General features: G+C 45.7%; 1 protein-coding gene across 9 annotated transcripts in view; it reads right to left on the reverse strand.

The window, feature by feature from the left end:
* Window positions 1–26,902, reverse strand: part of MAST4 (microtubule associated serine/threonine kinase family member 4) — an 875,018-nt gene that overhangs the window by 106,391 nt on the left and 741,725 nt on the right. For all 9 annotated transcript variants that reach the window (XM_063963429.1, XM_063963416.1, XM_063963420.1 and 6 more), the window contains 2 exons: window positions 15,092–15,161; window positions 13,661–13,739 (listed from right to left, as the gene is read on the reverse strand). In XM_063963429.1, the coding sequence (XP_063819499.1) occupies window positions 13,661–13,739; window positions 15,092–15,161 (149 nt within the window). The remainder of the gene's footprint in view (window positions 1–13,660; window positions 13,740–15,091; window positions 15,162–26,902) is intronic.

Raw genomic sequence — 26,902 nt, forward strand, 5'->3', positions numbered from 1 at the left:
TTATATTGAATTACATTAATCTCTGCCTAATTTGACTTTTCATCCACATCACTAACCCTTGTACTCCGTACCCTCACTCCCAGTATGTGCACATTTGTTGTGTCCATATTATTCCCACATTTGTAACTGTTTTTTATTATTATTATTATTATTATTATTATTATTATTATTATTTATATTATACGGCCCATTTATCAAGAGTTTTAGGTATTTAAATCTCGTTGTGTTTGATAAATGGTGCTCCGGCCAATCAGCTCCCAACTGTAATATTTAAAATAAATGACCGGAGCGGATTGGCTGGAGAACCATTTATCATATGCAACAAGTTTTAAATAGCTAAAACTTGCTTATAAATGGGCCCCTATACTGTATCTCAGTTTTATACTCCCATTTGTGACTACAGTATATATATATATTTGTACATATTTACATAAATATTTATATATACATTCTATTATTTTACGTTTCTTATGGTCTAGTCACTCTCCGTTTACAACAACAAAAATCACACTCATAGTACATTATATATACTCAATCTACAATACCATTTGTGTGGAGGTTTTACACACTTACAGTTCGCACCGATGATGAAAGGGCTGCTTTTCAAAAGGTTGTTTGGTATAATGGGACTGACCTAGACTTCACTGCAGTAAACACATGATCCTCATCAGAGCACACTACATATACACGTGTTTATCAGATACCTTTGTTTGGATGGTGGCAGAGTTCATTGCAAGGAGCGTGCTGCCCCTGATTGCTTATATATTACTGGGAGACTCTCTGCCTCTACATCAAACATTTTATTACTATATAGGCAGCCTCTGTTGACAGTTCCTGATTAGCTACTGTATTTGATTGTCAGAAACAAATCTCCCTTCCTGGTATCAGGACATCTCAAGGATCTGAAGTCCTTGAAACTGAAGTGGGTATCAAGACCTTTAAAAATGGGAATTGGCGAGAGGCAGCTGTGAAATGACTAGTGAGCCCCACGCACGATGAAATGAGAATGACTGGCCGAACAGCACTCGTCTCTGGCATACCTGTTTTCATGTGTATTAAAAGAGTGATTAATATAAGTAAAGGCTTGAGAAAGAATTAGGCCTGGACAGTAAAAGTAGCTCTCAGTGGGTCCTACGTGGGATAGGCTGTCAAAAGTATATTGTACATCGTTTATTGTGTTTTTAATTGTTTGTTAGTTTATTCCATACAGTACTATTTATTTATTCATTCATTCTGGGAGAGCACTGTACTAGACCTACAGGGCTGCCTGCAGATCTGCATCTGCGGTGGAACTACAAGTGCCAGCATATAATTTGAAGCTTAAACTGCTAGGCTACACTACTATATTATTTGGAATTAACTTTTAATGCTTTACATTCCAGTCTGCTCAACATTTAAGTTTGCATAAGGTTATCTTAACCTGCAGTACTTCAGCCTTTTTCTAGCACTTAGTAACATTCAGGGGAAGTAAGAGTGCATGGGGGTCATTTATACAGTAATCAGGTGTTTCACGGAGGATTTCAACAACAATCATACAAAACAGAAAGGCTCGATTGCGAAAGAAATGGGCCAGACAAGTTACAACAATGTCATAATAAACCCAGCCAGACAGCGTGTCAATAACCCGGCGTCCTTTACACTGGGTTTAATGCATACTTGTCTAGTCTCCTGGATCTTGCAGGAGACACCTGATTTTTCAGGTATTCCCCCCTACCCCCAGAAGAGTGGGCACCCCTCTTGCATTCTGCCAATTTCCAAGTGATGTGGGCAGAATTCAGAGATAAATACAGTGAATCTGCGATCACTGCAGAGGGGGCAGGGCCTAATGACATGACTCTATGCTAATCATGCCATTTTTAGCCCCACCTCCTATGCAAATTGGATCCAATCGCAGCATTAGGGAGCAGGAGCTAACTAAGCAATTAGCCTGGCCCCGGCCCCTTTGCCTCCCACCTGCTGCTCCTTTCTGGGCATCTCCTGGAGAGGAAATATTTAATGTAAGTACTGATTAATTGTACAGATGCATTACTGGATACACTCAGGTTAGGGAAGAATAATGTTCCTGAAAATAGGATTTTAATTACCCGACGGTAAATCCTTTTCTCATAGTCCGTAGGGGATACTGGGGAAGGTACTTTAGTACGGTGGAGTATAGATGGGGTCCAATGGAGCCTGGGCACTTTAAATCATATTTAGTGTGTGTGTGTGTGTGTGTGTGTGTGTGTGTGTGTGTGTGTGTTTGTGTGTGTGTGCGCTCGCTCCTCCCATCTATGCCCCCTACCACAGCCCAGTTTAGAAAACGGAGATAGAAGGAGACAGAACATACAATGAGAGGAGGAAAGTATAAACGAACCAACAGGTGAATAGACAAAGATCCAAAACAAGGATCCAACTGCAACAACCATAACTGGGATGACACATCACCAGCACACTGACACACACCACTGAACATAAGTAGGAGGACAGCAAGCTGACCCAACCTGTTTCAGACAGAAACCAACCACATAATGCAGGAAACAAACGAACGAAGCACAGAGGTGGGCGCCCAGTATCCCCTATGGACTACGAGAAAAGGATTTCTCTTAAGTCCTAGGGGATACCGGGGAAGGTACTATAATATGGTGTGAACATCTGAAAGCTCCCAGAAAGGGTGGGAACGTGCTCAGACACCTGCAGGACCTCAGATGCCAGGTTATCAAACCGATAAAACCTCACAAAGGTGTTTGTACCAGACCAGGTAGCAGCACGACACAACTGCAAAGCTGAAACACCCCGGGCAGTCGCCCATGAAAAGCCCACTGACCTGGTCGAGTGGGTAGTAGTAGATTGAGGCCTAGGCAAATGAGACTAAGAATAAGCATGCTGAATAGTCAGTTTGATCCAACAAGCAACAGTCTGCTTAGAAGCAGGACAGCCAATCTTATTGGCATCGTAGAGGACAAAGAGAGAATCCAATTTCCGGAAGCGACCGGTCCTCTTGACATAGATCCTCAATGCACGGACAACATCCAAGGACTTAGACGTAGGCAAGTCCTTAGGAAGGACAGGAACCACAATCGGTTCATTGATGTGAAAAGCCAACACAACCTTGGGCAAGAACTGTTGACGAGTTCTCAACTCCGCTCTCTCCTTACGAAAGACCAGATAAGGACTTTTGCAGGACAAGGCCCCCAACTCCAAGACTCTTCTAGCCGAGGCTAAGACCAACAGCGTTACTGTTTTCCAAGTAAGAAACTTCACTTCTACTGACTGTAATGGTTCAAACCAAGAAGACTGTAGAAAATCCAATACCAAGGACAGATACCAAGGAGCCGTAGGCGGTACAAAAGTTGACTGAATATGGAGCATACCCTTCAGCAACATCTGAACATCCGGAAGGACAGCAAGTAGTTTCTGAAAGAAAACGGATAAGGCCGAAATCTGAACCTTCAGAGAGCCTAGACATAACCCCATGTCTACACGCCAGCCTGCAAAAACCGTAAAAAAACATCCCAGCTTGAATTGCATAGGTGAAAACTTCCAACCCTCACACCACGAAACATATTGTTTCCAAATGAAATGTTAATGGCATGACGTGACAGCCTTCCAGGCCTGGATCATAGTAGGAATGACAGTGTCAGGGATGCCTTTCCTAGCTAAAATCTCCCTTTCAACTTCCATGCCGTTAAACACAGCCGCTGTAAATCGGGATAGACGAATGGCCCTTGTTGAAGAAGATCTTCTTAGAGCGGAAGAGGCCAAGGTTCTTCCACCAACAGGGAGAGGAGATCCGCATACCAGGTCCTGCGAGGACAGTCCGGGGCAATGAGAATTTCCTGAACTCTCTCCTTCTTTACCCGTCGTAATACCCTGGATATCAGCGGGAATGGAGGGAACCGATATACCAGCTGGTAATCCCATTCTGTTGTCAGAGCATCCACTGCTACTGCTTGCAGATCTTGAGTCCTGGAACAATAACACTGAAGTTTTTAGTTGTTCCACGATGTCATGAGGTTTATTTCCGGACAGCCCCACCAGCGTACTATCTGTTGAAAAACTATGGGATGAAGACCCCACTCTCCTGGATGGAAATCGTGCCTGCTTAGGAAGTCTGTTTCCCAGGTGTCCACCCCAGAGAATGAACATGGCCGACACGGCTCTTGCATGCTTTTCCGCCCAGAGAAGAATCCGGGATACCCCCCTCACGGCAGCTCTGCTTTTGTTCCTCCTTGGCGGTTTTTGTACGCTACTGCCGTTGCGTTGTCTGAATGGAACAGACTTGGCTTGGTTCCGCAGCAGATGAGAGCCCTGAAATGGAGCACTGAAAATCGCTCTGAGCTCTAGGATTTTTATGGGAAGGGTAGACTCCTGTCTGGACCATCTTCCCTGAAACTGAACTCCCTGAGTTACCACTCCCCAACCTCTGAGACTCGCATATGTCATCAGGAGAATCCAAAGATAACTTCCGAAGGCACGACCTTCCACCAGGTGGGAAGTCTGTAACCACCACAGGAGCGACACCCTCGCTTGGGGGGGATAGTAGAATAACCTGGTGTATCTGTTGATTTGCGGAGGAGATCCAGCTGGAAGGTTCTCGCATGAAACCTACCATACTGAATCGTTTCGTAAGAAGCCACCATCTTCCCGAACAAGCGGATACAGAGATGCACAGAGACCTGCTTTGGTTTCTGTACTGACCTCACTAGAGACTGGAAGGCCACTGCTTTTTCCAGAGGAAGGAACAACTTCTGTGCCACCGTATCCAGAATCATACCCAGAAATTGGAGCCTCCGAGTAGGTTCCAAGTGAGACTTCTGAAGCGTCCACTGTGGAAGGAGCTTCCCAAACTTTCCTTTTGCCCGCAGGGAAAGGAAAAGTGGCCATAAAACGCTTAGGCACCTGAAATTTCTTATCAGGGTGCACCCAAACCTCATCCAATACCGGAAAAGTCACATTTGACCTCTTTGGCTTTGTAAAAAACATAGCAGCTGACTGATCCAACTCAGTATCCTGATTCTGCAGTACTTCCCTGATCGCATAGATAAGAGACTCCACTCCCTGATTGGGGGTGGCATCTTCCCAATCTTCAGACAATACAATCTCCCCCTCCTCAACCTCCGCAATATCCTCCTCAAAGTCCGACTGAAGGATCGGAGGCAGCATACGTTTTTTAGGTATTGGCTTGGGGGGGTGGGCAGAGGGACTCTGGCCCGCCATTAAATCGTTTACAGATTTCTGTAAAATCTGTCTCTCCTTTTTAGCTGTAGCCAATTCAGTTGATATATCAGACATTACACCCTTTAATGCAAAAAGCCAAGCAGGAGGCAAATCCTGTGATTTGCTGCTGCTCTGAGAGGATTCACTGCAGCTCACACAAACCCTGGAATCCTCAGATGCAGGTGTAAATAATTGGTAGTGAGAAGTACATGTAACAGTCTTGTCTGCCATAGTGGCACCTTCACACAAGGTATTCACACAGGAAGAAAACAAACAGCACAGTTATTTCTATCCCAAACTATAGGAGAGAGACACAGAAAGAGAGGAACCAGCACACGTCTGCCCCTGATGCTGATAGTGAGACACTGACGCTGGGCAGTGAGGGATGCTGTTTGAGAAAGAGCGCTCCCACCACTATGATGCACTGTAGGTTGAGTGGTCCCCGGGGGCTTTTGTAGTTGTGCCAGCACGCTGTACACCGCAGAGAAGGCTGATAATGGCGCCTTATAACAGCTGGTCCCGCTCTGAGTGAAGCCACTTCCCCCAACATGGCTCTGGTGCTTCCCTCAACAGATTGACTAGAAAAAAGATTTCTGCCAGACAGCTTCAATTTAGCACCTGGCAGCTAATCGCCAGCCTGCACAACCCCTCCAGAGTCAGTAGCCCTTTCTGTGGGGGCAGTGCGCCGGGGTGCCTGACGCCAGCATTACACTGCCGTTCACCCCGCTCGCGGGGGTCCCGGTGTACTCACCAGTCTTCTTTATTCAGCTGCTTAGAGTGGCGGCATTGGCTGCAGGAACAGTGCGCTAGTGACAGGAGTGACTGTGGTACCATCCCTCAGGACCATGTCCTGTAGCCGGGTGATTCGGACCACTAACCCAAGTAGGAGGTTGCTCTCGATCCCCCCTGGAGCCAACGTGCCTGTCTGAAAATAATAAAAGATAGAAATAAAGCTGAAGAAAACTCTGGAGCCTCTCCAGATAGTGACCGGCCCTGGGCTGTGGGAGAGGGCATAAAGGGGAGGAGCCAGCACACACACACACTTTGGACCCTATCTATACCCAATTTACGTTGCTCTGGAGCAGCAGCTTCCACTAGCCTCCTCCCACCCAAACGCTCTTCAGATGCTGCAGACACAGAAGAGGAAGCCGGGAGGGGCGGAGTGTACAAAGGCAACTAGCGATGTTTGGAGAAAGGAGAACACTGCATTCCAGCATAAAAATCTCATACTATCTGTGAAACACAGTGGTGGTGGTGGTGGTGGTGATATCCTGGTTTGGGCCTGTCTTGCTGCATCTGGCCCAGGATGACTTGCCATCATTGACGGGACAATGATTTCTGAATTATACCAGAATATTCTAAAGGAAAATGTGAGGACATCTGTCCATGAGCTGCATCTCAAGAGAACGTGGCTTATGCAGCAAGACAACGACCCAAAGCACACAAGTCATTTGACCAAAGAATGGCAAAAGAAGAATATATTTAAAGTTTTGGAATGGTCAAGTCCAAGTCCTGACCTTAATCCAATGGAAATGTTGTGGAAAACATGAAGCGAGCAGTTTATGAGAGGAAACCCACCAGCATAACAGAGTTGAAGCTGTTTTGAATGGAGGAACTGGGTAATATTCCTCCAAGCTGATGTTCAGGACTAATGAACAATTACTGGAAACGTTTACATGCAGTTAATGCTGCACAAGGGGGTGATACCAGATACTGAAAGCAAAGGGTCACATATTTTTGCCACTCACACATATGTGATATTGGATAATTTTAATCAATAATAACATGAGCAAGTCTCATTTTTTTGTCTCATTTGTTTGATTTGTTCTCTTTATCCACTTTTAGGACTTGTGTGAAAAAAATAGGTAGTTTTAGGCCAAATTTCAACAGAAATATATGCCCTCACATACCCATAGGGATAAACAGCATACTCCAGGTGCGGCACTCACAGGCTTATAACAAGCATCACAATGCAGTGTTTAGCCAACGTTTCAATGATATTTCATTTTCTTTAGGGTTAAACCTGGCGTATATACTATATATAATTGGGGGTCATGTAGATGTGTTTGGAGTTGTTACATCCGCAGCAAAGTACCAATTAGTTTTACTGGATGTCCAGTACTTTGCGCATGTGCAGGACCCGTTCTTTCCATGCGCGGATGGGGATGCGACGATGGACGCATAACGGCATCAGCCTATCAGTGACTGACAGACCGATGCCATTTAGGAGCTGTAAGGGGGCAGCGATGGCCCCCTTTTCTCCAAACACAGGCACGTTGTCGCTGTTGCAGGGAAGAGGCCAGGATCTCCGTCAGAGGATGGAGATTTCCTGACGTCTAGGTTGCCGCTATGATGACCGGTTTGCATGTCCCCACGGGTCAGAAAGACAGCTGATAGTGTTGGAAATGATCAGACACTACGTCCTAGGATGCAGCACGGATTAGTAATGCACGCAGGAGACATGGCGCCTCCTGCTGCGTTACTCTATTTGTGCTGTCGCTGCTTAATCTAGGTAAGCAACAGCAACTCCAACTGACCGCTGGCAAATCAATCCCAACCCCAAGGGTATGCCTAGCAGTGGCAGTCGCTTTCCATTGATAGAACGTTTAACAAAATTTCACAGAATTAAGATTTACTTGATCTTGTGTCTGAGAGTCTTCACGTGTCCCCACTTTTTGAAGTGAAGCGGGGGTAAAAGAACCTGATCCATCAGCATGGTTATGGCTGCAGAGTACAGGATGTCAGGATATACTGTACATGTGCTGTTTGCTTGGACGCAGTAAAGCTGGGTACACACCTTTGCGATCACTCAGCTGTAAACCCTCCCGATCAGCCGACTAGTATGTATCTATCTATCTGGATCCCCTGAGAGCTCTGTACACACTGTGCTATAAATACTTCAGTGTGTACTGGCTTCTGTGGGATCGGGAGGTTGGGCAGATGAATATTAAACAGCACATGAGATGCAACCTCCTGATCTTGACTGTTGCAGGAGTAATTTAAGCTGTTTATCGGATAACGTTCCTGCAATAGTCCCGCATACACACCTACACAATTGTCCGATATTGGGTGAACGGGCCAACATATGTATAGGTATGTACCTAGCCTAACTTGTGTGTCATGGGGGCAGGGTAGCATGTGGCAGGGTGATCTATGGAGGGGAATGGAGGCAGAAAGAAGCCACAATAGGTTAGATAATAGAAAGAGAATGGTCCTCCAACAGCACAAAGTAATGATGTGAGGCTTCCTTCAAAATGACAGGGAAGACTGAGGTGTGAACCGCACCTCTACATGACACAAAGGCCATACATCCGACTTGTTGTAAACTGATACTGTCAACCCTGCATGACCTTGCAAAACAAATCATCCCTAATCTTCAGTCTGGCAATGTAGAGACACCACCTATGGAGGTGGCACACCCTAACCCAGCATTACAACATTTCCTCCGTCATTTCACAAGCACCAGTGATCTGTCAGATGATCTACCTGTGACTTTACTGACCTTGGGATGAATCTTCCCTGGCCTAAGGCTAGACACTTTCAGCACCTGTGTCAGCTGCAGTTTGTATCACGTTTATGCTTTAATAATAGTCTCATCTGTTTTGAGTTTTATTCTGTTTAGGGCAGTGACGGGCAACTTTTGGCACTCCAGCTGTTGTTAAACTACACATCCCAGCATGCCCTGCTACAGTTTTAGCATGGCCAAATAGCAAAACCGTAGCAGGGCATTCTGGGATGTGTAGTTTAACAACAGCTGTAGTGTCAAAGGTTCCCCATCACTGGTTTAAGGCCTGATTTCTGAAAAATCAAAACAGACAATGGAATCGGTATGAAATACCTCCAATCAAAATCCCGACGTTCAAAATCCCGACACCAATTGACCGATGGTCAAAATCCCGACAAGGTCAAAATCCCGACATGGACAAAATACCGACATTTAAAATACCGACAAGGTCAAAATACCGACATCTAAAATGCCGACAGGTCAAAATACCGACATGCTTTTTTGGTTGTTTTTGTGTGTGTATGTCGACATAAGTCAACATGGACACCATATAAAGTGTACCGCGTCCCCTCGCATGGCTCGCTGCGCTCGCCATGCTTCGGGCACGGTGCCTCGCTGCGCTCGTCACACTATTATATTCCCCCTCCAGGTCCACTGGGATGGTAAAGTATGAACAAGTTGGTTTCAATGAAAAAAATCATGAAAAACTCATGTCTGTATTTTGACCTGTCGGCATTTTACATGTCGGTATTTTGACCTTGTAGGTATTTTAAATGTCGGTATTTTGTCCATGTCGGGATTTTGACCTTGTCGGGATCTTGACCATCGGTCAATTGGTGTCGGGATTTTGAACGTCTGGATTTTGATTGGAGGTAAACTGACTGCATCCCCAGACAATACAGCCATAATTCTCATATTAGCAGCATGCTTTCCAATTGTTCTTCTTTTGCAACCCATTAATCACATGTGTGTTAATGTATGTTCTTCACTACGCAGGCTTGGGGAAGGGGCGAGGTTAGTAAAATGTAATGCGTAGGTAGTAGCGAAGCTCGTAACGAATAAAAAGAAAAATGAAGAAAGCAACTTCCAGACATGAGAGTTCTCTTAGACTACTCAGCAATGGCATACCTCCCAACTGTCCCGATTTTCGCAGGACAGTCCTGCTTTTTAGGGACTGACCCGCTGTCCCACCCGTGGGCCGCAGTGTCCCGTGGTGGGGGGAGGAGGGGGGGCAGTTGGGAGGCTCCTGAGCAACGGTGAATAGACGCTGTGCGCATGTGCACAGCGTTTATACAGTGGAGACAGGAGACAGGAGGAGAGGGGGCATGCCAGCAGCTCACGGAGCGCTAGGCATGCCCCTCACTGATGAAAATGGGAAGGGGGCGTGGCTCGTGATCGCGGGTCCTCCGCGAAGCCGTGCCCCATTTTTATAGGCCATGTCCCTTTTTCTAGAGCGCGCGTGGCTTCGCCGCACGTGTGACCCTCTTTCAGTAAGAAGAAAGTTGGGAGGTATGCAATGGCAATATAAAATGTATAGTGTTTAACAAAAGTAAATAGTGTTTCAGTATTATGTTTACAAGAACAATGAAAAAAAGGAGGTTAAAAAATATATAAAGTATATAAAAAACGCAAACAAAAGTACAACAACTGTTGCATGGACACAAGATGAATGCAGCATTATCTAAAACAGAGACCCATATCATCCTCTGTGTCCTCCCAGTGCATTAAACCCACATTATTAAGAAGGTAAAGGTGTAGTTTAAAAGGACACCCAAACCCCAGCTTATTGCTGAACAGGTGGATGACCAAGAGGTGCAGGCGTGCTTTTGTGGCACAGGGATGAAGCCAGTGACTCCCGAGAGTAATGGTAGCCTGTATATTCACGTTTACAAGGTGTGGTGCTTAAAATGCAGATCTTGTTGCTTTTCCTGTTCCCCAAGCACTAGATCTAGCCCATCACTCATATTACAGTCAGGAAAGGAGTGGCTGCATGGCCTGGCTGCAACAGGGAAAAGTCCCGGTGAGTAATCCATTTACATTCACTCGTGACACTTGTTTATGTCCAATATCACCTTCACCTGGCTGCTCACACTTTCTAAACATCTCACAGTGGTAAAAAAAATTACTGAATTAATGCTTACACTGGCATAACAGTAAAATGATACCAGTTCTATCATTCACTCCCAACACAAATGTCACTGTGAATACAATTATAGCAGGTACAAGAAGACAATATCAAGGGGAAACTGGGTCAGATAATCATGGCACACCAAATACTCACCTACAGTACAAGCATGTACAGTAGTATGCACATGAACATATGTATTACAATTTAGCATATGGCATTTAGTTTTTTTCGGTTGTTGAGGCAATGAGCATGGATATCAGAGACTGATGAGAGGTAAAGAGCTATGGAGGCCATAACCTCATGAATTTAGTTTTGTCCCGTAAAGTGGCTGAATTCACTGTGCGCAGACAACTGGTGCACGTTACGGACCAATTACATCTCTCTGCATTCGTCTCACACTGTTTATTAACAATCATTTATTTGTTTGGAACGTTCCTTTACATCAACGACATCTAATACCTTTTTTTTAACTATTCTACTTACCTCAGCGAAGAAACTTATACTTAAATTATGGATATCCCCCAATTCTCCTAAATTGTCGAATTTGCTAGCTCTATTGTCTAAATTTATGCATTTTGATAAATACGATGCTTCTAACAGTCATTTATATAGCAAACATATAATGTATTCTGCAGCACTTTACAGAGAATATTTCAGTTAGGCCATGCACCAGTGGAGCTTACAGTCTATATTCCCTATCACATGGGCACACAAACACAGAGACACTAAAGGTTGATTTTCTATTTGTCAGAAGCCAATTAACCTACTAATGCATTCTTGGACTGTGTGAGGAAATTAGAGCACCAGATGGAAACACACGCAAACAAAATACAAACTTAAAGATCCACTTCTTCATGCAACCCAGCCATCGCTTATCCTAACCCTCTGTTCCATGCTCATCGTCTACCCCACATATGTCACCCCTGTCTGCCCCTCCCCTTTAGAATGTTAGCAGGCCGCTTTTTTCTCATATGCTTTTCCTTTCTCTTACTTAGACTATCATCTACTCCGTACTCCCTATAACGGCACCTAACCCTCGGCTTCTACCACCCTGGTGCTTATTTCAGTGTCATATCCCCGGATGCAGAAATGTTTATATAATACTTACTTGTCCTACATTGTCTTGTACTGTATCGCAGATCGCTATCCACTCGCAGATGCATACGTAATTTCCAGAATATCAAAGAAACTTTGCCATCTGAGCAATGTGAGTAGGTCTGAGGCTGACACTAATCTGCGACTGAGATTGCCTGGAAGTGGTCTGCGCTGACACCAGAGACCCTCTACAAAAACGCCTGAGCACGCCTGCGGTTTTTCTGATACACCCAGAAAACCTCAGGTATCCACCCAAGACCGCTTCCTATCAGTTAAACAGCGGCTACATTGTGATCTGTTCGCATTTTCTGTCACTTTTACCCCTCACGTGTGCACAATGTGAATGTTATACATGCGCAGCCATTTGATAATTGCTCAATTTGCGATTTCTCTAAATAGTGATCCATGCTGAATTAGGCCTTTTGTTACATAGAAACGGCAGAAAAGAACCACTTGGCCCCTCTAGTCTGCCCCTTTTTAACCATGTTTTTTTTATCTCAAACCTCATTTGAACCTTAATTCTTTGTAAGGATATCCTTATGTCTATCCCATGCATGTTTAAATTGCTCTACTGACTTAGCCTCTATCACCTCTGATGGGAGGCTATTCCACTTGTCCACTACTCTTTCCGTGCAGTAATCTTTCCTCAAATTTCCCCTGAACCTACCCCCCTCCAGTCTCAGTGCATGTACTTGTGTCCAATTGCTTCTCTTCATTTGAAGAATGTTCCCCTCCTGGACTTTGTTAAAACCCTTGATATATTTGAAAGTTTCTAATATCATTTCCCCCCTTTCCCTTCTCTGCCCCTAACTATACATATTGAGATTTCTTAATCTTTCTGGGTATGTTTTGTAATGTACTGTAGGCCATGCACCATTTTAGTTGCCTTTCTTTGTACAGTCTCTAATGTATCAATATCCTTTTGAAGATATGGCCTCCAGAATTGAACACAGTATTCTAGATGAGGCCGTACAAATGACCTATACAGTGGCATTATTACTTCTTTCTTTCTACTGCTGATTCCTCTCCCAATGCAGCCAAGCATCTGACTAGCCTTCCTCATTGGTGTGTTACATTGCTTACCTGCCTATAAGTCACCTGAAATTGTGACTCCTAGATCCCCTTTCCTCCTCAGTAGTTTCCAGTATAGTACCGTAGTATTAGGCGCTGCAGAACCCTACTGGCACCATATAAATAAATAATAATAATAATAATAATAATAATAATAATTCAGGACCTCAGGACTGTTAAGCAGAAATACAACGCCAACCATGCCGCCAAAGCTCTAGTCCTTTATGCAACAGCTGCTGTATACAAGGCGCACAGTATATCAGCAATAAAACATTAGGCAAAGTCCGTTACATTGACTCAACATTCTAAAGAGTTAACACTCACAAATACTGTATATAAGCATACTAAGAACCATAGTAATATATGGGATAATGGACTGTAGCTATAAACATTTTAGATATTAGAGGTCACCAAGGCGCTATCGGGCCACATAACACCACAATGCTGTGGGCAGAGTCAGGTCACAGAAATAGAAGGTCATCTACGAGGGTGGATTACTATCTCTAATGAACGCTGAAGTTATAATATTTACAAGTTTTTATATATATACTGTATATATATATATATATATATATATATATAGAGAGAGAGAGAGAGAGAGAGAGAGCGAGAGAGAGAGAGAGAGAGAGGGGGGGAGGATGTAGAATGCAGGCAATGACACTTACAGATACGGTGGAGCTCGGTGTATTCGTTCCATACCCAGATGAGGGCAGAGAGGCCAAAGACCAACGCCGTCCATCAGTCCTGTTCAATAAAAACAGTGCAATGCTAAGCCCCAAAATTTACTATGTATTAATTTCATACAATTAAACTATTAAGGAATATTCTCTAACAACAACCGGCACAATATTAACTTTTTAGAACCTTCACATATATCAGTTATACCCCTTTCACATTGCACTGAAAACCCGGTACCGACACGGCATATTGCCGTGTCGAAACGGGTCCGTGTGCGATGTGAAAGGTCCAATTGTGAATTAGCGGGTCGCCTGACCCGGTAATTCAACCTGGTAAAAAAGAAGGGTTCTTACCGGGTCAGGCGCAGTGTGAATGGGAGCCGTTCCGATGCGAATCGGCTCCCATTCACAGCATAGGCAGAGGCGGCGCAGGAGATGAGCTCATCTCCCGGCGCCGCCTCCACCCCCGCTGCTGCTGCTCCCTCCGCTGCTATGGCAACCGACCCGGTATATTGCCGGGTCGGAAAGCCAGCAGAGGAGCGCAAATGCCAGATCCCACCCGGTAAGTACACGTTTGTCTTACCGGGTAGGATCCGGCATTTGCGATCTGAATGCGGTATAAGAGTATTATAGGTTATTATAGTTATAGGGCAACAGCCAAGAATAATTTACATATTTACTCAGTGACGCATGTAGGGGGAATTTCTCAATACCTAGAGACCTAACTGACTAACTGAGAGCCCTGCCATTTGGCTCCGCCCCTCCCATACAACTGTGCAGCATTGGCCTTGCCAACAGCAAGTGTGTGTGTGTGTGTGTGTGTGTGCGTGTGTGCGTGCGTGCGTGCGTGCGTGCGTGCGTGTGTGTGTGTGTGTGTGTGTGTGTAACCCTCCTCATGAAAACCCTGTGTTTGCCCCCGTTACTTTGCAGTTTATATAGTATCATTCACTGGGGGGGAATTCAATTGTTTGAAAAGTCGGTTGGGTGTCTGTTTTTTCCTGTCTATTAGATAGAGGGGAAAAAAACAGACACCCAACTGACTTCAAAAACAATTGAATACCCCCCACTGTCAGCAAACAAGGGTTTCTGCTGCAAATTTAAGTTTTAACTGTAAAAATAATTGTCAAGTCCTTAATACAGTATTGTTATTAATATGCTGTTGTATTAACATATTGCATGCTAGTTTTTGGAGATCAAGGAACATAAAAATGGATTGACATGTTGTGATGTGTATTTACAAATAACCCCTAACACAAGAAGCATGGCCATGATAAACTATGCATGTAAATTAATAATTGTGAATAATGTGTTATTTGCTAGATACAAAGCCTTAGAAAGCAATTAGACAAGATTAGGATGCTAATTAGGCGCTACTGAATGAGAAATTGTGCCCCATGTACTTTGGGACCAAATATCTACCTTCGTGCAAATGAAAAATGAGCTGATGCACTGGGAGAGAAGTTCCTCGGGCTGTCTTGCGGGCTGCTTCCTATAGGGAAATGGGGTGAAAAATAACATGATTACATTATATAGAATTATGCAATACAAGTATGCAACCTGTATCTTGAAGACAACCCAGGTATTATAAATCTCTTTGCTGACGAGAAGTTATTTTCCCATAGAACGCCTTGTTGCAAATTCCCAGCAGGGTAAGACAAGCATTTTATCATTTTTCATAATAATATAACCAGAAGGGGCAATATTGCAAATCTATTGATTACACTTAATTTGGGCTCTGGAGAGATGGAAATAGACAGTTTATTGCTGTATTATTGTAAAATTCTAATAATATAGACAAATAATTTGTAAAAAAACAACAACAAACAAACCCTGCTTCTCTTTAATGACCTTTTGTAGGGTAATATAATAGTATAGTAGACAAGTTTCATTTAGACGTTGAATGTTTGGCTTCAGTTATTTCATAAAGTAGAGACATTTATTTATTTCAATTATATACTTGGGAAAAAAACGGATAAAAATTCATATATCACATATTTTAAGTCAACATAAAGACGACATAGATAGAAACCAATATTCATTATAATATCTATGGATACTTCATTTTTTATTGGATTTAGATGTAAGACAAGCATTTAAAAGTATAGAGAATTTTATTGCCAATGTGCCCTGGACCAGAATGGCATATGTGCCGCTGGTTGTCCTATAATAAAATGACCTGGCGTGATTTATTTGGTACTATCCTCCCCCACAATCTCTTACTTTGTGTTGGTGGATAGTGTAGAAAGGGGCTAGGTATCTGCTCTTCACAGGTCTGCTTTATGTAGATGGGAAATGTCTGTGCATAGGCTGGATGGGGCATAATGTGGGACAAGGGGAGGGCGGGAGGGGCCATAATGTGGGACAAGGGGAGGGTGGGAGGAGCCATAATGTGGGACAAGGGGAGGGCGTGAGGGGCCATAATGTGGGACAAGGGGAGGGCGTGAGGGGCCATAATGTGGGACAAGGGGAGGGCGTGAGGGGCCATAATGTGGAACAAGGGGAGGGCGGGAGGATCCATAATGTGGGACAAGGGGAGGGCGGGAGGGGCCATAATGTGGGACAAGGTTAGGGCGGGAGGAGCCATAATGTGGGACAAGGGGAGGGCGGGAGGGGCCATAATGTGGGACAAGGGGAGGGCGGGAGGGGCCATAATGTGGGACAAGGGGAGGGTGGGAGGGGCCATAATGTGGGACAAGGGGAGGGTGGGAGGGGCCATAATGTGGGACAAGGGGAGGGTGGGAGGGGCCATAATGTGGGACAAGGGGAGGGCGGGAGGGGCCATAATGTGGGACAAGGGGAGGGCGGGAGGGGCCATAAAGTGGGACAAGGGGAGGGCGGGAGGGGCCATAAAGTGGGACAAGGGGAGGGTGGCGGGGGCCATAATGTGAGACAAGGGGATGGCGGGAGGGGCCATAATGTGGGACAAGGGGAGGGTGGGAGGGGCCATAATGTGGGACAAGGGGAGGGTGGGAGGGGCCATAATGTGGGACAAGGGGAGGGCGGGAGGGGCCATAATGTGGGACAAGGGGAGGGCGGGAGGGACCATAATGTGGGACAAGGGGAGGGTGGGAGGGACCATAATGTGGGACAGGGGAGGGCGGGAGGGGCCATAATGTGGGACAAGGGGAGGGCGGGAGGGGCCATAATGTGGGACAAGGGGAGGGCGGGAGGGGCCATAATGTGGGACAAGGGGAGGGCGGGAGGGGCCATAATGTGGGACAAGGGGAGGGCGGGAGGGGCCATAATGTGGGACAAGGGGAGGGCGGGAGGGGCCATAATGTGGGACAAGGGGAGGGCGGGAGGGGCCATAATGTGGGACAAGGGGAGGGCGGGAGGGGCCATAATGTGGGACAAGGGGAGGGCGGGAGGGGCCATAATGTGGGACAAGGGGAGGGCGGGAGGGGCCATAATGTGGGACAAGGGGAGGGCGGGAGGGGCCATAATGTGGGACAAGGGGAGGGCGGGAGGGGCCATAATGTGGGACAAGGGGAGGGCGGGAGGGGCCATAATGTGGGACAAGGGGAGGGCGGGAGGGATGATTTTTCATACATTTCAGTGATGGAACTGCGAGGCAGAGCAAGTCTAGCAGCCACCCATAAGTGAACAGAGACATCCACCGAAACTATTGCAACATGCTCAACAACTGCGTACTCTATCCCAACAGCAATGCAGATGTGAGGAACATTGACTCACTGAGTGCTCATAAAGGGTCTCATGAAAGGAAGAGCACGAAACACGTGACTTTCTTGGTCAAATGCTGCCCCCTGCAGCATTTGGATCAGATAACCAGAAGCGTCAGAAGGATGCTGCCATGAAAACAAATCTACCTCTCAAGTGGTCACATTATTCTCTATTATCCCATGTAACCAATTGTCTCTGTCTCCACCTAGATGTCCCAATACTACATAAAAGTCAACATGTCCAAAACACTGCTCATCCTCTTTCATAACATAATTAACTTCCTCTATTCTCCTCTAAAGTGCTTCTAATCACATCCTGTTCTCCAATCCAGCTATTGTGTCATAGATTGACGCCACCCTAATCTTCTCACAGCACATCCAGTGCATTGGGAAGTCCTGTCGCCTCTTCTATATATTTTCAAAATACTGTATGGTCTTTTCTCACTCAGGACACAATCGAAGAGCTAATCCATTCTCAAATTCTTTCTCTCTCTCCTTGTCTAGCACACCTCCTAATAATTGGCTTTTCTTCTCACTCTTCCCATCTATCCATCTTAAATGCAGTGGTGAGACTGATCTTCCTCTCTCGCTGTTCCACCTCCCTGCAAAACCCTAAACAGGCTCTCCATTTCCTCCAGCATTAAAATAAGAATTTACTTACCGATAATTCTATTTCTCATAGTCCGTAGTGGATGCTGGGGACTCCGTAAGGACCATGGGGATTAGCGGCTCCGCAGGAGACTGGGCACATCTAAAGAAAGCTTTAGGACTATCTGGTGTGCACTGGCTCCTCCCCCTATGACCCTCCTCCAAGCCTCAGTTAGGATACTGTGCCCGGACGAGCGTACACAATAAGGAAGGATTTTGAATCCCGGGTAAGACTCATACCAGCCACACCAATCACACTGTACAACCTGTGATCTGAACCCAGTTAACAGCATGATAACAGAGGAGCCTCTGAAAGATGGCTCACAACAATAATAACCCGATTTTTGTAACAATAACTATGTACAAGTATTGCAGACAATCCGCACTTGGGATGGGCGCCCAGCATCCACTACGGACTATGAGAAATAGAATTATCGGTAAGTAAATTCTTATTTTCTCTAACGTCCTAAGTGGATGCTGGGGACTCCGTAAGGACCATGGGGATTATACCAAAGCTCCCAAACGGGCGGGAGAGTGCGGATGACTCTGCAGCACCAAATGAGAGAACTCCAGGTCCTCCTCAGCCAGGATATCAATTTTGTAGAATTTTACAAACGTATTTGCTCCTGACCAAGTAGCTGCTCGGCAAAGTTGTAAAGCCGAGACCCCTCGGGCAGCCGCCCAAGATGAGCCCACCTTCCTTGTGGAGTGGGCATTTACAGATTTTTGGCTGTGGCAGGCCTGCCACAGAATGTGCAAGCTGAATTGTACTACAAATCCAACGAGCAATAGTCTGCTTAGAAGCAGGAGCACCCAGCTTGTTGGGTGCATACAGGATAAACAGCGAGTCAGATTTCCTGACTCCAGCCGTCCTGGAAACATATATTTTCAGGGCACTGACAACGTCTAGCAACTTGGAGGCCTCCAAGTCCCTAGTAGCCGCAGGCACCACCAATAGGTTGGTTCAGGTGAAACGCTGAAACCACCTTGGGGAGAAACTGAGGACGAGTCCTCAATTCTGCCCTGTCCGAATGGAAAATCAGATAAGGGCTTTTTCAGGATAAAGCCGCCAATTCTGACACGCGCCTGGCCCAGGCCAGGGCCAACAGCATGACCACTTTTCATGTGAGATATTTTAACTCCACAGATTTAAGTGGTTCAAACCAATGTGACTTTTGGAACCCAAAACTACATTGAGATCCCAAAGTGCCACTGGAGGCACAAAAGGAGGCTGTATATGCAGTACCCCTTTTACAAACGTCTGAACTTCAGGGACTGAAGCTAGTTCTTTTTTGGAAGAAAATTGACAGGGCCGAAATTTGAACCTTAATGGACCCCAATTTCAGGCCCATAGACACTCCTGTTTGCAGGAAATGTAGGAATCGACCCAGTTGAATTTCCTCCGTCGGGCCTTACTGGCCTCGCACCACGTAACATATTTTCGCCAATTGCGGTGATAATGTTTTTGCGGTTACATCCTTCCTGGCTTTGATCAGGATAGGGATGACTTCATCCGGAATGCCTTTTTTCCTTCAGGATCCGGCGTTCAACCGCCATGCCGTCAAACGCAGCCGCGGTAAGTCTTGGAACAGACAGGGTCCTTGCTGGAGCAGGTCCCTTCTTAGAGGTAGAGGCCACGGATCTTCCGTGAGTATCTCTTGAAGTTCCGGTTACCAAGTTCTTCTTGGCCAATCCGGAACTACGAATATAGAGCTTACTCCTCTCCATCTTATCAATCTCAGTACCTTGGGTATGAGAGGCAGAGGAGGGAACACATACCCTGACTGGTACACCCACGGTGTAACCAGAGCGTCTACAGCTTATTGCCTGAGGGTCCCTGGACCTGGCGCAACACCTGTCGAGTTTTTAATCATGTGGAAGACTTCTGGGTGAAGTCCCCACTCTCCCGGGTGGAGGTCGTGCTGAGGAAGTCTGCTTCCCAGTTGTCCACTCCCGGAATGAATACTGCTGACAGTGCTATCACATGATTTTCCGCCCAGCGAAGAATCCTTGCAGCTTCTGCCATTGCCCTCCTGCTTCTTGTGCCACCCTGTCTGTTTACGTGGGTGACTGCCGTAATGTTGTCCGACTGGATCAACACCGGCTGACCCTGAAGCAGAGGTCTTGCTAAGCTTAGAGCATTGTAAATGTCCCTTAGCTTCAGGATATTTATGTGAAGTGATGTCTCCAGGCTTGACCATAAGCCCTGGATATTCCTTCCCTGTGTGACTGCTCCCCAGCCTCGCAGGCTGGCATCCGTGGTCACCAGGACCCAGTCCTGAATGCCTAATCTGCGGCCCTCTAGAAGATGAGCACTCTGCAACCACCACAGGAGGGACACCCTTGTCCTTGGTGACAGGGTTATCCGCTGATGCATCTGAAGATGCGACCCGGACCATTTGTCCAGCAGGTCCCACTGGTGCGTGGAATCTGTCGAATGGGATTGCTTCGTAGGAAGCCACCATTTTACCCAGAACCCTTGTGCATTGATGCACTGAGACTTGGCTCGGTTTTAGGAGGTTCCTGACTAGCTCGGATAACTCCCTAGCTTTCTCCTCCGGGAGAAACACCTTTTTCTGGACTGTGTCCAGGATCATCCCTAGGAACAGAAGACACGTCGTCGGAACCAGGTGCGATTTTGGAATATTGAGAATCCAATCGTGCTGCCGCAACACTACCTGAGATAGTGCTACACCGACCTCCAACTGTTCCCTGGATCTTACCCTTATCAGGGAATTGTCCAAGTAAGGGATAACTAAAATTCACTTCCTTCGAAGGAATATCATCATTTCGGCCATTACCTTGGTAAAGACCCGGGGTGCCGTGGACCATCCATACGGCAGCGTCTGAACTGATAGTGACAGTTCTGTACCATAAACCTGAGGTACCCTTGGTGAGAAGGGTAAATTTTGACATGAAGGTAAGCATCCTTGATGTCCCGAGACATCATGTAGTCCCCTTCTTCCAGGTTCGCAATCACTGCTCTGAGTGACTCGATCTTGAATTTGAACCTCTGTATGTAAGTGTTCAAAGATTTTAGATTTAGAATCGGTCTCACCGAGCCGTCCGGCTTCGGTACCACAACAGTGTGGAATAATACCCCGTTCCCTGTTGCAGGAGGGGTATCTTGATTATCACCTGCTGGGAATACAGCTTGTGAATGGCTTCCAAAACTGTCTCCCTGTCAGAAGGAGACATCGGTAAAGCCGACTTTAGGAAACGGCGAGGGGGAGACGTCTCGAATTCTAATTTGTACCCCTGAGATATCACCTGAAGGATCCAGGGGTCTACTTGCGAGTGAGCCCACTGCGCGCTGAAATTCATTGAGACGGGCCCCCCACCGTGCCTGATTCTGCTTGTAAAGCCCCAGCGTATACTGAGGGCTTGGCAGAGGCGGGAGAGGGTTTCTGTTCCTGGGAACTGGCTGATTTTTGCAGCCTTTTTCCTCTCCCTCTGTCACGGGGCAGAAATGAGGAACCTTGTCCACGAAAAGACTGCGCCTGATAATACAGTGTCTTCTCATGTTGAGAGGCGACCTGGGGTACAAACGTGGAATTCCCAGCTGTTGCCGTGGCCACCAGGTCTGAAAGACCGACCCCAAATAACTCCTCCCCTTAATAAAGCAATACTTCCAAATGCCGTTTGGAATACGCATCACCTGACCACTGACGTGTCCATAACCCTCTACTGGTAGAAATGGACAACGCGCTTAGACTTGATGCCAGTCGGCAAATATTCCGCTGTGCATCACGCATATAAAGAAATGCATCTTTTAAATGCTCTATAGGCAAAAATATACTGTCCCTATCTAGGGTATCAATATTTTCAGTCAGGGAATCCGACCACGCCAACCCAGCACTGCACATCCAGGCTGAGGCGATTGCTGGTCGCAGTATAACACCAGTATGTGTGTAAATACCTTTTAGGATACCCTCCTGCTTTCTATCAGCAGGATCCTTAAGGGCGGCCATCTCAGGCGAAGGTAGAGCCCTTACAAGCGTGTGAGCACTTTATCCACCCTAGGGGGTGTTTCCCAACGCACCCTAACCTCTGGCGGGAAAGGATATAATGCCAATAACATTTTAGAAATTATCAGTTGTTATCGGGGGAAACCCACGCATCATCACACACCTCATTTAATTTCTCAGATTCAGGAAAACTACAGGTAGTTTTTCCTCACCGAACATAATACCCCTTTTTTGGTGGTACTCGTATTATCAGAAATGTGTAAAACATTTTTCATTGCCTCAATCATGTAACGTGTGGCCCTACTGGAAGTCACATTCGTCTCTTCACCGTCGACACTGGAGTCAGTATCCGTGTCGGCGTCTATATCTGCCATCTGAGGTAACGGGCGCTTTAGAGCCCCTGACGGCCTATGAGACGTCTGGACAGGCACAAGCTGAGTAGCCGGCTGTCTCATGTCAACCACTGTCTTTTATACAGAGCTGACACTGTCACGTAATTCCTTCCAACAGTTCATCCACTCAGGTGTCGACCCCCTAGGGGGTGACATCACTATTACAGGCAATCTGCTCCGTCTCCACATCATTTTTCTCCTCATACATGTCGACACAAAAGTACCGACATACAGCACACACACAGGGAATGCTCTGATAGAGGACAGGACCCCACTAGCCCTTTGGGGAGACAGAGGGAGAGTTTGCCAGCACACACCAGAGCGCTATATATATACAGGGATAACCTTATATAAGTGTTTTTCCCCTTATAGCTGCTGTATAGTTAATACTGCGCCTAATTAGTGCCCCCCTCTCTTTTTTAACCCTTTCTGTAGTGTAGTGACTGCAGGGGAGAGCCAGGGAGCTTCCCTCTAACGGAGCTGTGAGGGAAAATGGCGCCAGTGTGCTGAGGAGATAGGCTCCGCCCCCTTATCGGCGGCCTTATCACCCGTTTTTCTATGTATTCTGGCAGGGGTTAAATGCATCCATATAGCCCAGGAGCTATATGTGATGCATTTTTTGCCATCCAAGGTGTTTTTATTGCGTCTCAGGGCGCCCCCCCCCCAGCGCCCTGCACCCTCAGTGACCGAAATGTGAAGTGTGCTGAGAGCAATGGCGCACAGCTGCAGTGCTGTGCGCTACCTTGTTGAAGACAGGACGTCTTCTGCCGCCGATTTTCCGGACCTCTTCTGCCTTCTGGCTCTGTAAGGGGGCCGGCGGCGCGGCTCTGGGACCCATCCAAGCTGGGCCTGTGATCGTCCCTCTGGAGCTAATGTCCAGTAGCCTAAGAAGCCCAATCCACTCTGCACGCAGGTGAGTTCGCTTCTTCTCCCCTTAGTCCCTCGATGCAGTGAGCCTGTTGCCAGCAGGTCTCACTGAAAATAAAAAACCTAATCTAAAACTTTCACTAAGAAGCTCAGGAGAGCCCCTAGTGTGCACCCTTCTCGTTCGGGCACAGAGATCTAACTGAGGCTTGGAGGAGGGTCATAGGGGGAGGAGCCAGTGCACACCAGATAGTCCTAAAGCTTTCTTTAGATGTGCCCAGTCTCCTGCGGAGCCGCTAATCCCCATGGTCCTTACGGAGTCCCCAGCATCCACTTAGGACGTTAGAGAAATTTAAGCTTTTCACCCTGACCAAGATACACTTGTTTGGCCACTTTGATTTGCCTCTGACCTACTCCCTTCCACCTTTTTGGTAACTACTCTGAAATGGCCTACACTGTCTTCCCCTTTTCCTCAAGGATTAAATTCAAGCTTCTCACCTTCACCACTCCGCCCTTTCATACATCTCTCACCTCATCAAAAGATACATCCCTTGTCCCCCAGTTTAATCTGGCTCTGACTGATTTCTACCTCTATGGTAACCACCTTGCATTCCAGCCTCCAAGACCTCTTCCCTGTCGCACCCCACTTATGGAATGCCCTTAACCACCTGACCTGACTCAGTGGCAGATGTACTAAGCCTGAGAGTAATAAAGTGGACAGAAATAAAGTACCAACCAATCTGCTCTGTCATTTTTCAAACACAGCCTGTAACATGGCAGATCGGATCTGATTGGCTGGTACTTTATCTCTCTCCAGGCTTAGTACATCTTCCCGTCAATCTCTTAATCACCTGACCAGACCTCCAATCCTTGTCTTAAATCACACCTCCTCACTGTAGGCTCTCCCCTTCTTAGACTTTTCTCTTCGAACATGTTCTATGTGCTCCATTCCCATGCCCATTCTGAGCACCAGCAGCTCCTACTGTCTCAGCATTGCCCTCTCTCTCTCTGTGTAAGATCTCTCTACCCTTTGTCAGCCTCATCTGTAATTGTTCTGTTTTTATGTGCACGTTGTATTTCGCATGATTTGTTACCCTGACTGTCTGCGCTGCAGAGATTTGTGGCGCCTTACAAATACACAATGATTATGATTTATGTCTGTTTTGTTTGCATGTCTCTTGCAGCTTATACTTTAGTTTTATTTAGTTATGATAAAGGGTGGATAACCTTCCATTCCGGGCAGCATTATTTTATATTTAGAGATGACTAAAATGATCTCTGCATCGTCTCTGAATTAAATAGTCGGATGGAGCTGTGTCGTATTTCATTATAGTGCACTGAAATATCCATGTTTCATATGTTTCTCTGATCATATTAAATGGACCACACCTAGACATTTTGATCACACAAAAGCCGGGACAACTACCTTCCTAGGCCGATAGTTGCCAGACCAACCTGGCTTTGACGAGCTGACAAACATCATAATTTGTACTGCTGCATTTAAATGAATGGACAGCTGGATTGACCTTTGGACTATACTGGGGGGATAATTAAAGGGGTCTAAAGTTTCCCAATACTTTCCACAGCAATTATAGTTCTACTAATTACAAAATTTAAAAAAATTGTGTGTCAATCTATATGTGCAAGTAATGCAGCTTATATACCACTCTCATAAAGTACCACCAAGGCTTTCAAATAGTGTACATATATATATATATATATATATATATATGAGAAAGAGTAGACAATAGCGCCTCACAATATTACCATGCGTTCCTATTATGTTGTGATGTCCACTTCACAGGTGTATACCGGAAGTTGATTTCCTAGAACTATGGCAACCTGACGCAGTATCGTTGATTGTTGCTAAGTATCCGGGACAACGGCAAACAAGGACGTTCATTGCAGCGGAGACTGGCTGACATACTCCCGCCAAATATAAACCATGTGGGACTTTTTATTTTTATTGTATACTAACTGGATTCTGAGATTATAAAACAAAAGAGTTAGGGATATATTTGTTTAGATAGGATGTTTGGAAGAATAGGATTTTAACATGACATACTGTAGCCTGTGATTGGCTGTGGCAGGGTATAAATATTTGTACCTGCAGACACTCCTCTCATCTTGAAAAAGATCTTTAAAAGATCGAAACGTGTTGGTAGGGAAGTACTGCAGCAGTGGTGACTCCTGACCGTGGTATTGTCTGCGGTGAAGCAGAGGGCAAGCCCAGGATCTTTTTATCTTTACTCTTTGCTATTCGTGTATCTGAGTCAAATCTGTTTTTTATCTTGGATTGTATTATGTGAGTGTGCAATATGTCTTATATCTGTAATTACAAATGAAAAACGTGGTTGACACTACAGTATGTGAGCTTTTCCCCTTTTTCTGTATACGTATAATTGGAGTAGTGGTGGTGATGAAGCGTATATATATATATATATATATATATATATATATCTCTATACATACATATATATATATATATAGCTCATCTGATTGGAGTGGTGGTGGTGATGAAGCGTGTATATATATATATATATATATATATATCTCATCTGATTGGAGTGGTGGTGGTGATGAAGCATATATTTCAATAAAAGAGTACCCCCTAGACCCAGTTTGTTGAGATATACTACATGCCTCTGAACAGGTTTTATGCTGTAAATTTTATGTAAGGGTGAACTCCCTGCCACCCAATATGGATAAAGGTGGAGGCCAGGGCCTGATGGGCCAGTCCGGTGTAAAATCCTGGGCGTGCAGCTCTGCTTGGCCGCGCAGGACTGGCTGAGTAGCTCTGCCTTCTGACACTCTGCCCAGCTTCGGGCATACAGAGAGATGGGGGCTTGCCGTGAGGCCAAGCCCCTGTGACGTGTGGTCCCCACACATAGACACAATGCCAGGGCTGAGATTTTGAACAGCCAATAAATTGTGAATGGATGAAAATCATTAGTTTTGTCCTTAAAGTTTTCAGTGATAGACCCCTATGAATTCAATATACTGTAAGGAACTGAAAACAATACTGTAGCAAAAACATAGAAAGACAAGAAACGGAAGGACATTATTGTGACATTACACAAAATACTAACTATAGGGCATACAGTAGCCTGCATTACATTACATTACTGTGTGTTTAAAATGTATCAGCCTCCTAATTATTTTCTAGCAGTGAGCAAGGAGGCAAGTTCTATGGAACTGCCGGCCAACTAGAACTCACACGCAGCCTGGGGAATCAGGTACTCGTAGCTTATTCGCCCTATGAGCGGTTTATGCGAAGGTTTTCATGTGCTGTGAGAATACGGATCCTGAGGATTTCCCCATGACTGCTTGCTCACGATAGCAGAAAGTACAAGAAAATCGTTGTGAAGCAATAATAAAAGGCATCGCAAATTATTCATGTTTATTTAGATGGTCTAATTGTGTTTGCAGCCTTTCACCGGAGTCATGGGCTGCACGTGAGGAACTCAGGATCCCAGCAAGGCAACCTCCGTGAACTACACCATCTTCGGAAGTGCTGGGTATGCTAGAATTGCAGGTGCAAAGAAATCAATATAAAAAATAAAACATAGCTGTCAAATTACCAGTTTTATATTATACAGTACACAAAAGAAATCCAACTGAATTATCCCGAAAGATATTTGTATTTTCGTTCTCCATATCTATTTGATAAATTCTGTA

This window comes from Pseudophryne corroboree, chromosome 1, assembly GCF_028390025.1.
Source record: "Pseudophryne corroboree isolate aPseCor3 chromosome 1, aPseCor3.hap2, whole genome shotgun sequence".
NCBI lineage: Eukaryota > Metazoa > Chordata > Amphibia > Anura > Myobatrachidae > Pseudophryne > Pseudophryne corroboree.